Genomic DNA, 15,863 nt, shown 5'->3' with positions numbered 1-15,863 from the left:
TTTTAAATCAAAAATGCCACTCTGCCTGAAGAAAAGGATCTTTGATCAATGCGTTTTGCCAGTGATGACGTATGGATGTGAAACTTGGACACTGAACGCCAAGATGCAAAATAAAATCCAATGCACTCAAAGAAGTATGGAACGCTGTATGCTTGGCATAACGAGGAAAGACAGGAAGCGGAACACGTGGGTGAGAAATATGACAAGGGTAGTGGACATAGTGGATAGAGTGAAGAGATTGAAATGGCAATGGGCGGGTCACGTAGCTAGGAGGATGGACGAAAGGTGGACAAAAGAAGTGCTTGAATGGTACCCGAGAGAAGGCAAAAGAGTAAAAGGAAGACCGCAAGGAAGATGGGTGAACGAAATTAGGAAAATGTGCGGAATGAGATGGATGAGTGTTGCGCAAAACAGAGACGAGTGGAAGCGTGTTGGAGAGGCCTTCATCCAGCAGTGGATGGCGAATGGCTGTAAATGATGATGATGATGATATCTAATATTGGAATAATATGTCAGGTGACAAATAGTGGAACACGTTTATTCTATTTTCATCAATTTAAATACTTTCCATGAATTACAATATTATTAAAACTTTTTTTTATTTGAACATATTTATTTTTATTTTATTACGTTAATCTTAGTAAAAATGTTTTTTTTTTATGAAATATGCACGCACAGTTTATTGCATTATTGTTAAAACATTTTCTTATACATACATACATATATGTACATATATTTCCTTATAACTTTATATACAAAATAGTAAAATTTAAGATCACTCCTTAATATTATATAATTTAAAAACAAATTAGTTGTGAACTAATTTGGAAAAAAAATTCCAAAAAAAAATTAAAACTCATAATAAGCACTCAATCAATTATACAAAAGAATCTGAGGATTAAGAAAAGCCTACGTATTTTTTAATTCAACTTCTTATCAGATGAACTTGGAGAATGCACAAAAAAATTTGTAGTCTAAAAACAAACCACGCATATTTTAAATATTACACACGAAACTTTTTTATTAAAATGTATTATCCATATACATATGTATAAACGAATTATTTTGCACATTGCGATTGCGCGCACGACAATCATTGCCACAAAAATCGTGAATACGGAATATCTGGCACTCGAGTTCTCATTAGTACAATATTTGGCTTTCGATTGATGGAGTGTTTGGGTGCCAGATGATCGAGATTTTATTGACGTGCGCGAGATCGCTTTTGGGGAATGATCGTTGAACCATGTATGATATATGAATATAAAAATACATGGTTCTGTTTCAAAAATTCATCATTAATTCCAAAATTGAATAATAAAATTCTTTATTGTATTGAATTATTTCAAATAGGGATTTATTTTTAATTTAAATATCAATTTTTTTTCTGATACAAAATTTAACTATAGAACACCAAATAAATATTCGAATTATAGCTGACTTGCGTTATTTTGTCAATTAGAGTAATTTAATTACAATATTGATTGAATCATCAGAGTGTACATATGTATGTACATATATGCATTACTACTCTAATCCTACGGATTAGATAATATATTAAATTCAATATATTTTTTTTATTTTCACCTATTTGTTCTATCATTATGAGATCAATTTATCAACTGGATTTAAACCTTAGATAACAATTTTTGTGATAAATCTAAAATCTGTAAATCTTTGCACTCGCGCTCGATTCAAACGCGGATAAGTATTCAACGGATTTGCATTCCGGCTGAATCTTTATCCAAAACTAGTTCTTAATCTAACTAAACTCTGATTTAAAAGAAAAAATAATGAGGAGCGCAGAGGAAGACGATAATTTTCCTGAAGGAATCGAAGGATATCCCACTATAGAGGAATTAAACAATGGTCACGCCAGTGAAAACAGATTTACCATGGTAAAAAATGTAAATGCCTTCTATGTATATTGCTTTAAAAAATGTGTAAAATATTTGATGACGACTAATTTAAATGTATTTATTTTCTAGACCAAAAAGCCAACAGAGTCCTCCAAAAAACGTCATTACAGTCAACCCGGATTGTCTCATAAAAGTCGTGGTCCTGCATCAACGAGACCTGTGAGATCCATGGCTAGCATGGATGACATAGTCTATGATCCAATTCAAAGAAAGTTCATCCCAAGAAAGGTAATTAAATTATGAATATTTATTATTTATTATAAGTTATTTTAGTTCAATATCAAAATTCAAAATCAGAAAGACTTCTCCACCTCTATGTATATATGTGTGTATACGGTAATTGGACTATTCGTCACATTGGGGTGGTCACAAAGACAATTTTTACCATGAAAATCGCGAATACACAATATTTAGCACTCAAGTTCTCGTTACTATGATAGTTATCGTTAGTATGATGGACTTTTCGGCTGCCAGATGTTCCGTTATAGAGATTTTAGTGACTTTGTGACGAGTAATTTGTGACCAGTAATCACCGAACCGTGTATACAGTACCGCAGCAACGCATTGGCAACAGGGCGGTTGCCAAGGGCTAAGGGCGCCTTGGGCGCCCGTCGCCTATTTTTTCTTTATTTTTTTTCAAATGATCAAAAACCATTTAAGATCGACCAGTGGTGAAGAATGTGAATTAAAGAATTATATGTATGTTGATAACTTAATAACATAGTACTTTGATAACGTTTAAAATTTATAATAATTCTAATATGTAGAAAAGGAAAAATATTTCAGTTTTATTTTTAAATCTTTCATGCAACTTCAGCATCAATTCGACGCTTTCTTTATACGTCTTTTGTACCTGCATAGCTATCATTTGTCGAAAAAAATTTATTTACTTTATTTAGTCCTCAAAATTCAAAAACTGGTGAATTTATTGTATATATTTGAAAAACATTTTACTTGCGCCTTTTTTTTCTTACTTTATATATTAAATACTAAATACATTAAAATTAAAATACGTTTTTATATTGTCTAATATACATTTTTTTTTATTTTCACAAAATAAAAACGATTTCGTTTGTGCGACATTGGCAAAATGGGGTATTTATAATATTAAAACGTTTTGTTTTTCAGTTCTCGTAATTTTAGTTTTACTCAATTTTTATATTTTGATAAATCTATTTTTCGTAATATTTTTTATTTGATACGGCAAAAACATAAAGAGGCGCCAAATTAGATATTTTCCAAAGCCGCAGCAACGCAAAAAGCATTGCTACGGCTCTGTGTATATATACGCATATTTAATTATTTATTCATATACATATATACCAGGAAACCCCAAAGCGTTTTCCTAATCAATTACACAGTATCATATGTTATTTGCAACCCAAATAAATGGCTATGTTCTGATTTATGAAATAAACCTACTATAAACCTTGTAAATACACAATATACATAAGTCACATATCAAAGATTATAAATAGTTAAAAGATATATACAGGTATTCCTCGACTTACGACGGAGATACGTTCCTGAACCTCGGTCGTAAGTCGAATCCGTCGTAATTCGAGGAATATATTTATATTTTTTTTTCGGTGATTTTACTTACTTTTATTAATACAGTAATTCAAATGAATTCATATTTAAATTTAAAAAAAATTAAACATCTACATCATCTGTACTTATTAATTATAAATTATACATCCTCATCAATTATCACATAAGTAAAATCCATTTCTTCATCTTCAGTTTGAGATACAGTCGTATGAGTTTTTTTTTGAAAAATGTGTCCTGAAAATTTTGTTTGAACAGTATCCTGTTTTTTCTCTATATATATTTCTTGGTAGCATGCGAGATTTTCTTGAATCCTGCGGTTCACATTTGAAAATCTTTCACTGTCTGGGTCCATCATTTCAAACTTTTGTATTCCTTGATTAGTTAAATTAAAAGCAGCAGCCATTTCTTTCAATACAAATTTTTTCAGCGGTTCCGCAGATGTGATTGATTCATTTTCATCAACATCCTCTTCTGCAACCATTTGAGTTTCAAGATCTTATAATTCTGCATGGGTTAGATCTTCTGAATCATTTTCTAGAAGATGGTTGATGTCTTCGTTATCTACGTCAAATTGTAGATGTTCACTAAATTGTACGATTAGGTTAGTAATATCCTCGACATTTTTTTCTTTTTCGTATATGCAAAGAGAAACGGGTTCAAATCGATTGGTGAGTTTTTTCTATATTCCGTACATACATGCTGAAGTAAATTCTTTAGCCCTTAAAGGGCCCATCCATTATCTATATTTCTTCTAGCATGAAGGATATTATAATTTTTCCAAAATTCTTAAAAAGTTTTTCCTTCTTCTATTGCTTCAATGCCTTGCGCAAATGTAATTTTTAAATATGTAATGAGCTTTAAGAGACGCAATGGAATTCGTTTTTCAATCTTGTCATCGATCCAAATCACTAGTAATTTTTCCATTGGTTGAATGGGTCCGAATCTTTTTTTATTTATTATTTTAGATTTGATTGACAAGGACCCTTTAACGGCTTTACGAATTTTTTCTTTATCTTTTAAAATAGTGGAGACCGTTGAATGTGACAATTTCAAATTATTTGCCAAGTCCATCACTTTTTTACCACTATCATATTGTTTTATCACTTCAAGTTTCATTTCTAAGTCTATCGCCTTTCTCTTTTTTTAACAACAGTTTCTTTATCAGTCATTATCACGTTTCTTTATCACACATAATAAATGTTATTATAAATAAAAATTTGAGCACTAATCAACGCGAAATTGAGAAAATAAACATCCTAAAACAATAACGAACAGTTATGTAACAAACAGTAATGACCGTATGAGTTTGTTACCGTCGTGCGACTGGTGACGAATCCCAAAAGAATGAGTCATAACTTAATTTTTAAAACTACTGCGATGTTTCATTTCTTCCGAAAGAGAATTCCCCGTTTTCATAACTCACATCCGCTTGAGATTTATCAATCAATTTTTGAAAAATAATTAATTAATAAATTTTTTTTTTCGGTCGTAAGTGCGAACCGTCGTAAGTCGAGGACTACCTGTACACTATTTCCAAATTCAAGAAGAAAAAGTAATTTCACATTACATATATTGCGTCATTGTTTACCGCTTGTTCATACAAGTGCATAAAATGTTATTCTCGGAAAAGTTTATTCCGATGCAATTTACTTTCAATTGTTGAGTCCGTTCATTGATAAAATTGATAACATCGACATGATAAATCAAAACGGAAACAAATCATTCCATCAAAAAAACAACAAAAATAAGTTATGAGAATCATTATATGTTATGTACATACGCTGACCATACGTCCTTAATTTAAGATGACAGTCCTTTATTTCACTGATTTTTCCTTTATTTCACTGCTCTGTCATTTATTACACTGCTCTATCCTTTATTTCACTGTTATGTCCTTTAGATTTATTTATTTTCTAAAATTTCCCTTTTGTCCTTTACTTTGTAAAATCGACTGTCGTTAAAAATATTATCGCCAAAATATTTAAAGATGGAATTCATAAATTTTATCAAACCTGTATTGATTATTCAAGTTTTGTGGAAATGGAAGTATTTTAATGTGTTCTATTACGATAAATTCCTCTGTGGACGACGATCGATGAAAGCTTTTTGTTTATTTCTAGTCTAGAAATAACAGATCCTTAAACATATTTGACGAAAAATTATTCGGTGAAGTTTCGTATATTAAATGTAATGTCACAAATGAAAAGATCGAAGAATGGCGACAAAACGACAAGCCCTGCTAACAAAGGTGGGTTGAAAATTGTATATATTTCACAGATAAAAAGATTCATTTCGTAAACATTTTAAAAATCTTTGAATTTTCCTTATTTAATCCCTGGATCTAATGCTTCAATTTAACGATTATTTTCATTGATGAAAAATATGTGGGCCAAGGAAAAAACCCAATTAAAAATAAAGACACTGGAAGCATACGAAATGCAACTTCGAAATAAGCTGTAAATATGTATGTGTACAATTTTTGATTTTATTTAAAGCACGAATTGCGGTATTAATAAAAGTTCTAAATTAATGTCTTTTAACAAACCTTAACAAACCTTATCTACATAGTTAAATTAAACCTTACATACAAAGTTTCTTTCGAAATTATATATTAGATGTTATAAATTTATAAAACATCTTTTAATTTATAAAACGATTCTTTGTATGTACTTTATTATCTCCAAAAAAATATAGTCACCGTAATTGTAAGATAAACCTCGTGTTTTTTAAAAAAGTTCGTCACCGAATATCATCATTACAAACATTTTATTATTTTAAAATTAGTGATGCAATAAAGTGACACATCCAGTCACAATGTGGCATGAAAAATCACAAAAAAAACTCCCCGGCGGGGAATCGAACCCCGGTCTCCCGCGTGACAGGCGGGGATACTGACCACTATACTACCGAGGACTGTGGGTTTTGGTCTCTTTCTTCCTGTAGTCAAAATTTATCTTTATATTTATTATGTATATGTAAATATTTTGATAAATTTATATACAAATTTAAATAACAGCATTTATCTGTTTTCAAATGTAAACATTTTCATATATGTATAATATATTGATAAGACGAAAACAACGTCATCCAAAACCTTTCTATCGATCAAAAATTTTTGAAGATATTTTAATCTAGGTTGATCTTTTCTTTTAATTACAAAGCAGGATATTTTTTCAAAAAAAATATTATATTGAAAAGAAACATTGTATAAACATATACGCACAGTTATAAAACATAAATTCATTTTGTCGAATACTCTTTTAAAATGCTACTTAAGACTGGCTAGGATTATACTTAGCGATTAGCAATCGTTTTAAAGTTTCATCATTTAGTTGTGTTTTATTACAGTATCACATACTTTTCTTCAAAGAAAAGTCGATCGGCATGTGCATTTGTTTCTGGTAAACAGAGACAGTATTCAACTAATGTGTCAATATTTTTTTAGGCGACATAATTTTCACTAAAAGCTTACATAAATTGTATTTCAATCCATCTATTAAATCAAAAAATCTTGTTACATAAAGTGTACTGGTTTTATCCTACGATTTTCCCGGACAAATACCCAAAAAAAACAGTACTGTATCTATATAGCCAGTACGAATAGTCACCTTATTTTAATCCAACAGAAAATAAAGTAAAAAACGGTGCGACCTAACATATTTGGAAACGTGTCAATTTGCATAAAACTTATAAGACTTATATAAACATACATAAAACTTATATAATATTTTTTTAATAAATTTAAAATGAATTATATTCATAATATGTATGTATGTATGTGTCGTATTTAATCGCATTATTTTATAATACTTAGTGTTCGTTTATTAACATATACATACATAGGTAGATGATACTGATGAAATTTCAACTATTTACATAATTGTATTAACAAATTTAAATTCAGTCATGATATCATGTGATGTTATCTTTATTCAAAAAAATCATATGTATATGTATATTTTGAAAAATAATTTAAATGTTCGGAAAAACCAAATATATACATACGTATGTACATAGGTATAAGAAAAACACTTCCAACATATTTTAAATATATGTATATATATATATATATATATATATATATATATATATATATATATATATATATATATAAACATTAATTCTGAAAACGGTTATCCATACGGGGTTGAGCATTTGAGGTAACCGTAGAATATTTTTGTCAATTGTGAAAGCATTGTATACAAACATAAAATGCATATTTTCACAGACAATCTAAATTCGTTCAAAGTTCACAGATATTTATGTAGATACAAGATAATTTAAATCCGTGCAAAGCACGTAGATAAAGTAGAACAAAAGCGTTACAGATTATAGGAAATCCCTCTAATCGAATGGCTATATTTAAAATCAAAATTTAATTGCCTTATTTCAAAATAAAGTCCTAACATCTCAACATAATCTATCCCCGAATAGAATTTTAATAATTACATATATGTACATACATATTTAAATATGTATGTAGCTTCATCATCATGTTAGCACGCGAATTAAAAAAAACATAAAACTCACTGATAACGAAACTTTGCTTTATGAAAGTTAATTCTATTGTCTTCGAATATAAATTTAAGTATTGTATATTTGATTATTTTTATTTTTATATATGGTACATATTAAAAGAATCTACCAATGTTTAGAAGCAATTCACCTAATTTTATATAAATCTAAACTAATCAGAAATAAGCTCTTATGATTATTCATTACAGGTAAACCTGTAATGAATAATCATAATCTGATTAACTAAGTTTCAATTCAATCACCATCAGGATTACTCAGTAATTAGTTTTAATTTCTAGCAATTTCGGAGTTTTATTGTTCAAATCCTTGACAAAATCATTAATGCAATCAATTAGGGTGAACCAACTTGTATAAGACAATTCGATATTTATTACTCGCAAAATGGGAAGTGCAAAGATACCATTTCGACAGTAAAATCAGATAAATTGGCAAATTCTGATAGAAAACGATCGACTTGGAGTCAAATACCCACGTATAACCAGCAGCACTACATATAATACTCGGAATACATTTTTTTCAATCGAGGTCACCTCACGGGATTGAACCCGGCAACATCTCGGTGTTTACCATAACGCAACCACCAAGCTTACTGCTAGCCAATAACAAATGATGGCTCTATTTTTCCATGTGCTCTTGATGTACTAGTTGTCATGTTCGATATTGTACAAGAAAAATATCCAACAATCCATCTCAAATAATAATAGGGAATATTGAAAAACTTCGACTGTTAATCGTTTAGTGAAATGAAAAGTGCAAGCTTGATCGTGGGGCTAATTTTTGTTCATATAAATTTCACGCTATCGTTGATGGTACGAAAAAGGCAATTAGATTAGATTGAAAGTGCAATTTCGAATTCTAAACGAATACATAAACGTCGGTCGGATAATATGTACGGTTAAGTGCCGTCGATGCACTGAGCGAAATCGCTTCGTTGGAAATGCGCTCAATTGATTCTGGTTTCCGAGGCGATTTTCCTTCTGGATTTTCCGCAATTTTCCCCGACGGTTTTGTCGGTGCGATGCGATCTCTTGTCTCGCGTAGTTGAACTCTCAATCCGCGTCGCGCTTAATTGGCAAAAGTCATTACGGCGAACGGTCAACCAGCACAAATGTATTCGCTAAACTGTATCTGTTGCCATTAGTATATATGTACATATATGTAAATGTATACATTTTCATTTAAATTTAGTAAAATTTAAAATTAATATGCGACATATGTACAGAAAATGTATATTGTCATACAAACATAATAAATTTATGATTTCAACATAAATTTTGCACTAAGTATCATTTTCCGCGAAAATTATAAGCTTTTCAAGCCGAAGAATGGTGATGTTAATCTTATCTATTCGAGAAACCTTTTTAAAGAAGCGTTAGCTGTTTTATTTCTCAAAGAGATAAAACCACTTCGACGGAGCACACCTAATCAGTATTTATTAAATATATAAATAATTTATGGAGGTAAAATTTTACTTTAATTAATAAAAACAACACACACTTATGTTTATGTAGATTAGATATTAAAATAATCAATTATTTTCAAATTTTATAATGAGACATCTATTGTTCAAATTGAAAACTATTTTTGTATATAAGAGTTTCTTCGCAAGTTGCTTGGTTCTCGTATTTGCTGAAAATTTTATCGTGAAAATTGGTTTCGATATGTGATAGTTTTAATACAGTACATCTATTTTAATATGTATAAAGTTGCTTTAAAAATGTATTCTAGACATATCTAAAATATCTACAACGTTTATAAACTTCGATCTGGCTACTATGTATGAAATTGTATACGTGTACAATTTGCATGAAGCATAAATTACAATAATCCGCAAAAGTGAGCGTTAATTGCCAAAATATTTTTGCGCCGGAACCGAACGTGCGAGTCGGTTTTATTTATTTTTTCGGTTTTGCAGCGTTTTAATGGGATTAAGTCGGCAGTTTGACCCAACGAACGCCAATGCCGATGCACTAATGAAGTTATTAATGCGTCTATATGCAATTAGTATGCAACGGTGTCGAATTTCCGCCGTGAAAATACTTTGTAAACGTTCACGTATGTAATATTTATTTATTTTTTCATTTCTATTTTGCAGACAATCACAGACACTAATGAGCCTATATACGAAACGACCGGCCCACAGGTGATGGCAATTACTGCAGACACGCTGTCGTCCTACAATTGTACGTAAACCTTTGCTTCAAAACGAAATGTAATATTTTTAAAATAAAAACCGTATTTTTAATTCCTATTGTATACTGTTTCTCAACTTTTCGAGGCTTTGATTTACGAGCTGTTTTATTTTTTCGCAACAATTGTATGAGTTTGCTTGACTATCAGGAAATTGTTCAGAGTAGCAGGTGCAATTTTCTTCTTTCACTCGAACGCTCCTTGCTTTTATTCGATTTCTTTTGAGACACACATGCACAATATTCGTTCGAAATAAAGAAAATGTATTATTTTCAAAAAGAGCCTTATCAAAGTAATCAAAAATATCACACGCAATAAAAATACGATTCGCTCAATTACACCTGAGAACATCTTCAACCTACGTGAATCTATTTTAATCGCACTCCTAAGTGGTGATTTATTTTTTATTTACAATTTTTATTTTTTACAGCTAACAACGAACGACTATATCGAAGGAAATCAGCGGAAGGTCTCAACCGGTCTAACTTTTCAAACCAAGATGTCGGTTTTCCTAATCCAACCTGTATGTACAATTGTAGAGTTTGATCTTTTTATAAAATTTCTATTTCTCATATCTCATGATTTTCCGTTCAATTTTAGCGATTCATGAATATAAAAATAATGCATTTTCCACGTCAAGCAATGATCTTAGATCGGCAAACAGTAGACAACACAAAATATCTTCAGCTTTTTCATTGGCCTCCGTAGATATGTTAGATTTGCATTCAACTTCCTCTGAAGAAAAGGATAGAACGTTCAAGTAAGTATAATATTATACTAAAATTAATAACAAAAAAATATTATACGATGTTTTTACTTTAATAAATTATTAAAATGTTTAGAAGCACTCTGACGACAATACTCAGCTGCATGTATGCATTGTTTCTTCTAACCTTAGGCTTAATTTTATTCATTGCTGATATATTTATTGAAACCAGACTTTCAGAGGTATGTTTTTGATAGTAAATTTATTTATTTCATTAAAAAGTACATATGTACATACATAAATAAAGTAAAAATGTTACGTCTATTTTAGAATTATTGTTTGTACCTGGTAATCGTTGGATTAATATACTTGATCTATTTGTATATTGACATCAGAATTTATACAAATAAGGCTCATAAATATCACGAAGAAAAAAAACAATATGAATTGAGCGAAGAGTTGCAACGGGCTGGGGTAATTTATTTAAAATAATTATGATATTTATTTATTTGATCAGTATTTTAAAAGTTTTTTTTCCATGATGCCATTCTGGGTTGCCCCTAAGTGACATCAATGGCATTATACTTGTACATATATAAATTAATATATTATAAATTTTGAAATCATATTCAAATAGTGGTGACATAGTGGTTAGGATATTTTTGCTATTCGACGAGCAACCATTTCAACAATGAAATCAGATAAATTTGCAAAATTTTAATAGGAAACGATCGACTTGGTGTCGCAAATATTGAAGTCTGCCCAGCTATAGACATACTTTCGAGTAAATTCTTTTTAATCGAAGTCACCCCAGGGTTTGAACCCGGGAACCATTGGTTAGCATTGACGCAACCACCAAGCTATACTGCTAGCTTTTAATGTTGATTTTTTATGTTGATATTTGGTTAGATTAAAAAGCAAATATTATTTTTATGATCGAATTTAGAACGCATTCAATAAATTTCTTAAAAATACTGAAAAAACCAATATTTTTAATATGATTTAATAATATTAACAGCTGGATCAAAGCACTGTGATACCTGATTATGTAAAGCAAAATGTGAATTTATCAAAACCAGCCACACCTCCGAAGCCATTAGACCACCCTTATTGTTTCACCCAAGGAAGACACGCTGGTAGTTTTTATCTCAAAATGGGAGCTGCTGGTAATTATTTTTCAAATAAATGCAAATTTTTTATCAATTTCGTCCCAATTTAATATTAAAACAATATATTATAGCATTTTTCCTCGGACATTTGGTACACTCTATTCTTTTTTTGAGTTTGCAAGTAATATATCTGATATCAGATTTAGACGATGATTGCGGTAGTATTAATGTATTGATTCTGGATATTCTGTATCCATTATATTCATGCATCCAATTGTTCTTCATATTTAAATACTCCAATGTTATCATAATCAAATGCAAGGTAATTACAAATAAATCTCACTAATTGCATTCGATTTGAAAAATTCAAAATGAATTATAATACTCACTTTTTTATAGGAATTGGGTCGTTTTGCATTGATGCACTGCATTGCATCCAGTTTGTGTTTCTGGGTGTGGACTATCATCAGAGAAATAATGGAATCGTTGACGGTGTACGCGAAAAAGAAAGCCCAAAAAGGAGATTATGGAAATTCGTCAGAAGAAGTCAAAATGCTTAAATCGGCCCAACCGTGGGATCCGAAATTTCGCTTCAATATTTCAACTTTAGCAGATGACGTTTGTTTGTCGGTGCATGAATTCGACAACATCATTGAGAGCGTTTTTCCCTACTTGTATCCATTTACAATAGAATTCAGTATACTCATCGGTAGGTAACTTTAAATCTGAAATGAATCTTGTACTGTCGGAATTTATGTAAGAAAAAATAATATGCTATATTTCAGCTGGAGTTTTCTTCATTCTCTGGCAAAACATTGACAGTTGTTCGAAAGAAGACGATGTCCACGCTCAAAATGATTTACCAGATAAAACCGATTGGGACAGTTATAATACCAGTCCATCACACGAAACAGACCAATGCAAGTATGTACATATATACATACATAAATATGTTAGGTTACATTAGATCACGTATAGATTACATTTTCATTTTATTTCTCAATAGTCTTTTTGTATATGGATCTATCTTACACTGCCTTTTGTACATATTCGAAATCATATTTTAGCCTCTCTTTACTGCTACCGTTTCACTTATAAATCCTCCAGATTTGCTTCTGTTCATTTCACTTTTGATACATCCTTCACTTGTCCTCGGAACATGACTATATAATGATTTATTTATTTTATTAAATACATTAATCGTATGTGCCATTAGAGGAATTACCCCTAAGCGACACATATGGTAAGGCTATTCTGTAAATAAATACTAACAAATTTTCAAACATAACAGTAAATACAATAGACACATCTATGGACAATCAACAAAATTTTAATACACAAAAAATACATTACGTAGGTAGCATATTATTATAAGATTGAACAAATTCGAGGTGCAAATAGCTTGAATTTGCGAGAAACTGAGAGTATATCCGTCACAGCAATTAAGCTAGAAAAAAATCGGAAAATTCTAACAAGATATGGTTGATGTGTATATTTTCAATAACCACAAAACTCGCCAGCAGCGTAATTGATTTGGACTTGAACCCATGAACTCTCTACTGGCATGCTATAGGTCTACCAGTGCACTACGCTATGGCTTATTAGACTCGGTCACCTAAATTGAGAGCTCCCAAATCAGTTGTACTAATTTTCTCCCATCCCAATATTTATCCCAGCGAAGTCCTTCAGTTGCATATGTTTATTTCCTCAATTAAAATAACGCATCTTAAATTTAAAGCGTTAAATTTTTTGCTTAATTAATTGTCATTCTTACAGAATTCCTACTCCAATTGACGGTAACCAAGCAGAAAGCAATTTAACATTGAGTATCGACTGTCATTCGTCAAACAGAGGCTGGTTCGGCGGATTGATGGTTCTCGTGGCATCCATCGTCAGCATTATCGTATGCTTCATCGCAATTTCAAACAAGTAACAATAGCCCTGATATATGTGTGTGTGTATCTTAAGCTAACATCATCATGGAATACAAATTTTTGCGTATTTCAGAAACACAGCGCCTTTTGGATCTATGCTCAAAGATGTCTCTGAATTGTGTCTGCATCTGATAATGCTTGTCGCTGCTGTATTTGCTTACTATCAAATCAGAAGATTAGATGTGAATCCTCATCCAATATCTCTACTCGATGATCTTCTACTGTTCGTGTGTATCCCCGCATTTTACATGGAGGCATGTTTCACGCTAGTTCCAACGGCGATTCATCTCAGTTTTGTCAAATTTTTCAATGTTTTATTAATGGTACGATTGCTTAATTTCATATATATTTTTTAATTGGCATATTTTTAATAGATATTATAGTATTTGTTTTCATTTTTTTAGGTGTTGCAAGTGACTGTGCAAACTCCTATGATAATAGACGCACTAAGACGTTGTAGTAATTCTAGAAAGTTGAGGAAAATTAAACCAGGACGTGAATTGATCACTTTCTTAATCGTCTGCAACGTTGCAACGTGGATCTTTGAGACGTTTTCGATCAAAAATGCTGACGTCGAAGATGCAAGATACGAGTATTATGGGAAAATTCTGTGGACCATACTCGGACACATTTCAACCCCATTGTGCATGTTTTATCGATTTCATTCTAGTGTATGCTTGGCCGATATTTGGAAGTGTGCATATGAGCCTGGAAATAGTCATTGATAATATAAAATAAATTTAATAAAGTATTTATTTATTTAATCTCATTTTATGTAAGCTTAATTAGTATTAAGTTGGATTGGTGTATTGTTTTTTTAATACTTTTTTTACGAATCGTTGTATTTTTCGAACAATTGAGTAAGCCTTTTGTGCTGTTGAAAATAAATCAAATATGTTTGATATCAGTTTTTTATTTGACTCATTCAATTTCGATATGCGTACTAAATACGTTGGAAAAATATTTTTAGACGGATTAAATCACGGCTCGAAATGGAAATTTTCAATAATAGGAGCGCCTAATAATTTTCAAAACAAGATTTTGATTTTTTTACTGTACCTATTATATATGTACATAACCAGAAGTATGGCTCGGTGGTTACTTTTATGTTTAACACCGAGAGGTTAACTGGTTCGATCCCAAGCTAATATTTAACGCTGCTGGTCAGACTTGGATATTTGTTACTCCAAGTCGATCGTCTCCTATCAGATTTTGCCAATTTATCTGATTTCATTGTTGAAGCGGTTCCTCCATCAAATTGGCAAAAACCATCCTACCCACTATGTATATCACAAATATCTGAATTTAGTTTATGTACAATATGTACGAATTTATGTACAAGTCTAAATCCATAGGGTCTCTATGGATTAATTAGTTCTTCAACCTCTCAAAATACAGCAATTTATGTAATAAAAAATGCTGCCATGTTTATAAATAATTGTCTAAGAAGGCGCATTAGGGTTTCCCTGTTAGGTCTTCCTGGTATATATCTATATAAAAATAAAATATCAGAACCGGTACTAGACATTTTGTCACCTGAGGTAGAAGGAAAAATTGACGCCCTTATTTAATTTTATTTTTACTTATTCAATATGTTCAAATAAAAAAAATCATGTGATATTTTTTTTCAATGTTTGAGAAAGCCTGTTGTTGAATACGAGCGTAATGGGCCATTGTTCGAAGAAGAGCTTCTTCAAAAGTCTTCATTTGTACATACATATATACGTATATGTATTCATAATAGATTGATATTTTTGCTTGTGATGAGTCCGAGTTTTTCAAATTAATCGTTACTGATTAATCACATCAGAGGGACTTGTAAGACTGAACAATTTTAAAATGTCGGTTCCTTAGTAATTTAGTTCGAATAAGAAAGCCGACAATATAATAGAAAATAATCGAATTCGGTGAAAGACGT

The 15,863-nt window shown here is 30.8% G+C and overlaps 1 protein-coding gene and 1 non-coding gene across 3 annotated transcripts; one reads left to right on the top strand and one right to left on the bottom strand.

Moving 5' to 3' along the window:
* Positions 1–1,679: 1,679 nt before the first annotated feature.
* Positions 1,680–14,846, top strand: LOC143915578 (proton channel OtopLc-like). 2 transcript variants are annotated; one of them, XM_077436277.1, is made up of 14 exons: positions 1,680–1,898; positions 1,989–2,147; positions 10,102–10,189; positions 10,627–10,719; positions 10,797–10,956; positions 11,039–11,144; positions 11,233–11,376; positions 11,921–12,068; positions 12,143–12,333; positions 12,411–12,720; positions 12,797–12,935; positions 13,788–13,940; positions 14,019–14,268; positions 14,350–14,846. In XM_077436277.1, the coding sequence occupies exons 1-14, from the start codon at positions 1,794–1,796 to the stop codon at positions 14,668–14,670; spliced, it is 2,367 nt and encodes a 788-aa protein (XP_077292403.1). In that variant the 5' UTR covers positions 1,680–1,793; the 3' UTR covers positions 14,671–14,846. The 2 variants fall into 2 exon arrangements, with proteins under 2 accessions (XP_077292403.1, XP_077292402.1); XM_077436276.1 differs by having other exon boundaries at positions 1,682–1,907.
* On the bottom strand, positions 6,312–6,383 carry TRNAD-GUC (transfer RNA aspartic acid (anticodon GUC)). Its single transcript has one exon. It is a non-coding gene; the product is annotated as a tRNA-Asp (tRNA).
* Positions 14,847–15,863: the final 1,017 nt, after the last annotated feature.

The sequence above is a fragment of the Arctopsyche grandis genome, chromosome 8, assembly GCF_051622035.1.
Source record: "Arctopsyche grandis isolate Sample6627 chromosome 8, ASM5162203v2, whole genome shotgun sequence".
NCBI classification, from domain to species: domain Eukaryota; kingdom Metazoa; phylum Arthropoda; class Insecta; order Trichoptera; family Hydropsychidae; genus Arctopsyche; species Arctopsyche grandis.
This window is presented reverse-complemented; position numbering and strand designations above follow the sequence as displayed.